Here is a 3660-nt window from a genome sequence, read left to right on the forward strand (position 1 = left end):
GGACAGGTCCTGACCCCCTGTGGCTGTGGGACAGCTGTGCGGTGGAGGGCTGGCAGGGCTTCTTTGGCTGCCCGGCTCATCCTGACATCGTTCCCCAGGGTTTGGCGGGAGCGGTTCCCAAGTGGACTCAGCCCGGATGAATTTGGCCTCCTCCTTTGTGAACGGCTTTGTGAACGCTGCCTTTGGACAGGACAAGCTGCTGACGGACGATGGCAATAAATGGTTGTACAAGAACAAGGACCACGGTGAGGGAGCTGGCTGGGCAGGGGCTGGAGGTGTCCCTAGGCTCGAAGTCACTACCCTGTCCTTTTTGGGGAGCCTGCTGAAAGGGGGCTGCAAGGCACGGCTTCCACTGGGCTGCCCTGTGTCCCTGGTCACCACCTGCCCCAGGCAGGGCACATTGCTTCAGGGCTGACGTGGGCTCTTCTCCCCTGGAACCACAGGTATGCTGAGTGCTGCAGCCTCGCTGGGCACGATCCTGCTGTGGGACGTGGACGGGGGGCTCACGCAGATTGACAAGTACCTGTACTCCTCAGAGGATTACATCAAGGTCAGTGGCACCCATTCTGGCGTGGGCGCTATGGCTGCGTGGGGCAGCCCCGCTGCAGGCTGGGTGTATGGCCAGCTCGGGGAATGGTTGACTTTGCCTTGGTCCACTGTGCGGCTCAGGTCTTGTGTGAAGAGGGGTCAGATGCCCTCTGTCCCAGGTTTTTGAGTGGCTCAAAGCAAAGTAGGGAGCTCTTTGGGACTGCCTGAGGCACCTTCGGAGTCCCATTGTCACAGAGCTACAAGCTCTGGACTGCTTGGTGGGACCCAGAGTGGCGTTGCTAACTTGGTACCAACCTGCCTGTCCTGGGGAGTGGGTGTGTGGGGGGTGACATTAGTCACTGGCTGTCAGGGAGCTTTGTGTGTTGGTGGCCAGTGTGTGACAGTGCCTCTGCCTTGCAGTCAGGAGCGCTCCTGGCTTGTGGCATCGTCAACTCAGGGGTGAGGAATGAGTGTGACCCTGCCCTGGCCCTCCTGTCTGACTACGTCCTCCACAACAGCAACACCATGAGGATCGGAGCCATTTTTGGGTAAGGGCCTGGGCTGGGTGGAGTGGGGCAGCTCCCCCCTTACACTCCCCTCTAACGTTCCCCTGGACTCTCCGCAGGCTGGGGCTGGCGTACGCAGGCTCCAACCGGGAAGATGTCCTGACTTTGCTGCTACCTGTGATGGGAGACTCCAAGTCCAGCATGGAGGTAGGGAGTGAGGCAGGGTTTTCCTGGGGTTCCTGCTTCCCTGCCTTGTCCCCAATGGCTCTTGGGGACACAGGGGCTGTCCTGCAGGCGGTTTGGGCTCCAGGAGCAGGGCTGCGTGTCCCTGCCCAGTGCTGTGCTGTGACAAAAGAGCACGACCCTGTTTTCCCTATCTGAACTGCTCCCATGATGGGATTGCAGCAGATGTGGGAAGGTGGGAAGCCATCAGGTCTCTCAGTAACCCAAATTTCTGCACAAAGTGGGGACCAAGGGCACTTAGTGCTCTTTCAGCTGTCGGACTGTGCAGACCTGACACCTGAGCTGTGGGCTGGCTTGCTCTCTGCTGTCCCCACGTACAGCATGTCTCCTTCCCCCCTTTCACCAGGTGGCTGGCGTGACTGCCCTGGCCTGTGGGATGATATCGGTGGGCTCCTGCAATGGGGATGTCACCTCAACCATCCTCCAGACCATCATGGAGAAATCTGAGACAGAGCTGAAGGACACATATGCCCGGTGGCTGCCCCTGGGCCTGGGCTTGAACCACTTGGGTAAGGCTGGGCAGTGCCAGTGACCTTGTGGGTTGGGGACAGGGTGGGAGCGTCTCTCTGCTGCTGTGCTCTAACCCCTGTGCATTCCCTGGCAGGGAAGGGAGAGGCGATTGAGGCCATTTTGGCAGCGCTGGAAGTGGTGTCAGAACCATTCCGCAGCTTCGCCAACACGCTGGTGGACATCTGTGCCTATGCAGGTGAGTTGGTCTGATAAGGTGGGAGAGGCAGAGGCAGGTCCTGGGCTCTCTTTGTGCTGATCTTAGCCCTTCGCTCTTCCTCCAGGCTCGGGGAATGTTCTGAAGGTGCAACAGCTCCTGCACATCTGCAGCGAGCACTTTGACTCCAAGGAGAAGGAGGAGGACAAAGACAAGAAGGACAAGAAAGAGAAAGAGAAGAAAGAGAGCTCAGCTGACATGGGGGCCCACCAGGTGGGGAAATGTGGGCTGGGACCTGTGTCCCCAGGGCAGAAGTTGGCTTTAGGGGGTGTCCCCAGGCCCCTTGCGGTATCGGGGCTGGAGGAAAACAGTCCCCACCAACGTCCCCTGCTCTCCTTGTCCCACTGGGCTCAGGGTGGGCGCAGGGGCTGTGAGAACTTGGGGTCTGGGCTGGGTGCTCCCTGCCTGGCACTCAGTGCCCGTGTCCCTGCAGGGCGTAGCGGTGTTGGGGATCGCGCTCATCGCCATGGGCGAGGAGATTGGCGCCGAGATGGCCCTGCGCACATTTGGTCACCTGGTAAGTGACACTGGGGGGACAGCACAGAGCTGGGAAGGGACCTGGGAACAGAGACTGGGTCTGCACTTCTGTAGACCTTGCTGCCCTTTGTAAGCTGGGTCTAAGATCCACCCTCCTCCCCACGCAGCTGCGGTACGGGGAGCCCACCCTCCGCCGTGCTGTGCCCCTGGCCCTGGCACTTATCTCTGTCTCCAACCCCCGGCTCAACATCCTCGACACCCTCAGCAAGTTCTCCCACGATGCTGACCCCGAGGTCTCTTACAACTCCATCTTTGCCATGGGCATGGTGGGCAGCGGTAAGCCTGGGTGACAGCCCTGTTTGGGGCGCCCATGGTGTCATGTGGAGGGAAGGTGGGGGACCTCAGCCGTGTACCCTACTCTCTGCCTGCGCTCTGTCTTCTCCAGGTACCAACAACGCACGGCTGGCAGCAATGCTGCGGCAGCTCGCCCAGTACCACGCCAAGGACCCCAACAACCTCTTCATGGTGCGGCTGGCCCAGGTGACGATCCTGCGCTCGCTGCTTGTGGCAGGGAAGGGGCTGGTTGGGGTCCCTGCCCTGGGTGTGGGAGGATAGCAGTGTCCTGAGGGTGTCACTCTCCTGCCAGGCAGGGCTGGGGGTCCCAGGAGCTGCCCTACTGCCCTCTCATGTGCTTTCTCTGCCACACCAGGGCCTGACCCACCTGGGCAAGGGGACGCTCACCCTCTGCCCGTACCACAGCGATCGCCAGCTCATGAGCCAGGTGGCCGTGGCTGGGCTGCTGACTGTCCTCGTGTCCTTCCTGGATGTGCGCAACAGTGAGTAGTGTGGGCTCGGCCCCCCTGGCATGTCCCTGTCCCGCGGGCTGTCACCGGTCAGCCCCCTTATTTGTGTCCCCTGCAGTTATCCTGGGCAAGTCTCACTATGTTCTCTACGGGCTTGTCGCTGCCATGCAGCCCCGTATGCTGGTCACCTTCGACGAGGAGCTGCGACCTCTGCCTGTGTCGGTTCGGGTGGGACAGGTGAGGGGACAGCTAGAGCTGGGGATGGGGTGCTCTGGTGTCCCTGCATGTCCCTGGCTCTTACCTTGCTTCTCTCTGGCAGGCTGTGGATGTGGTGGGCCAGGCGGGCAAGCCCAAAACCATCACCGGCTTCCAGACTCAC

The 3660-nt window shown here is 61.0% G+C and overlaps 1 protein-coding gene across 1 annotated transcript in view; it reads left to right on the forward strand.

Annotated features, from left to right (window-relative positions):
* Window positions 1-3660, forward strand: part of PSMD2 (proteasome (prosome, macropain) 26S subunit, non-ATPase, 2) — a 6024-nt gene that overhangs the window by 2243 nt on the left and 121 nt on the right. Inside the window, 13 exon segments of the mRNA XM_010087223.1 lie at window positions 99-245; window positions 444-550; window positions 949-1076; window positions 1154-1241; window positions 1624-1786; window positions 1882-1983; window positions 2069-2214; window positions 2435-2518; window positions 2646-2814; window positions 2924-3018; window positions 3188-3314; window positions 3400-3518; window positions 3601-3659. Of these exon segments, the coding sequence (XP_010085525.1) occupies window positions 99-245; window positions 444-550; window positions 949-1076; window positions 1154-1241; window positions 1624-1786; window positions 1882-1983; window positions 2069-2214; window positions 2435-2518; window positions 2646-2814; window positions 2924-3018; window positions 3188-3314; window positions 3400-3518; window positions 3601-3659 (1534 nt within the window).

The sequence above is a fragment of the Pterocles gutturalis genome, unplaced genomic scaffold, assembly GCF_000699245.1.
Source record: "Pterocles gutturalis isolate BGI_N339 unplaced genomic scaffold, ASM69924v1 scaffold451, whole genome shotgun sequence".
Classification (NCBI taxonomy): Eukaryota; Metazoa; Chordata; class Aves; order Pterocliformes; family Pteroclidae; genus Pterocles; species Pterocles gutturalis.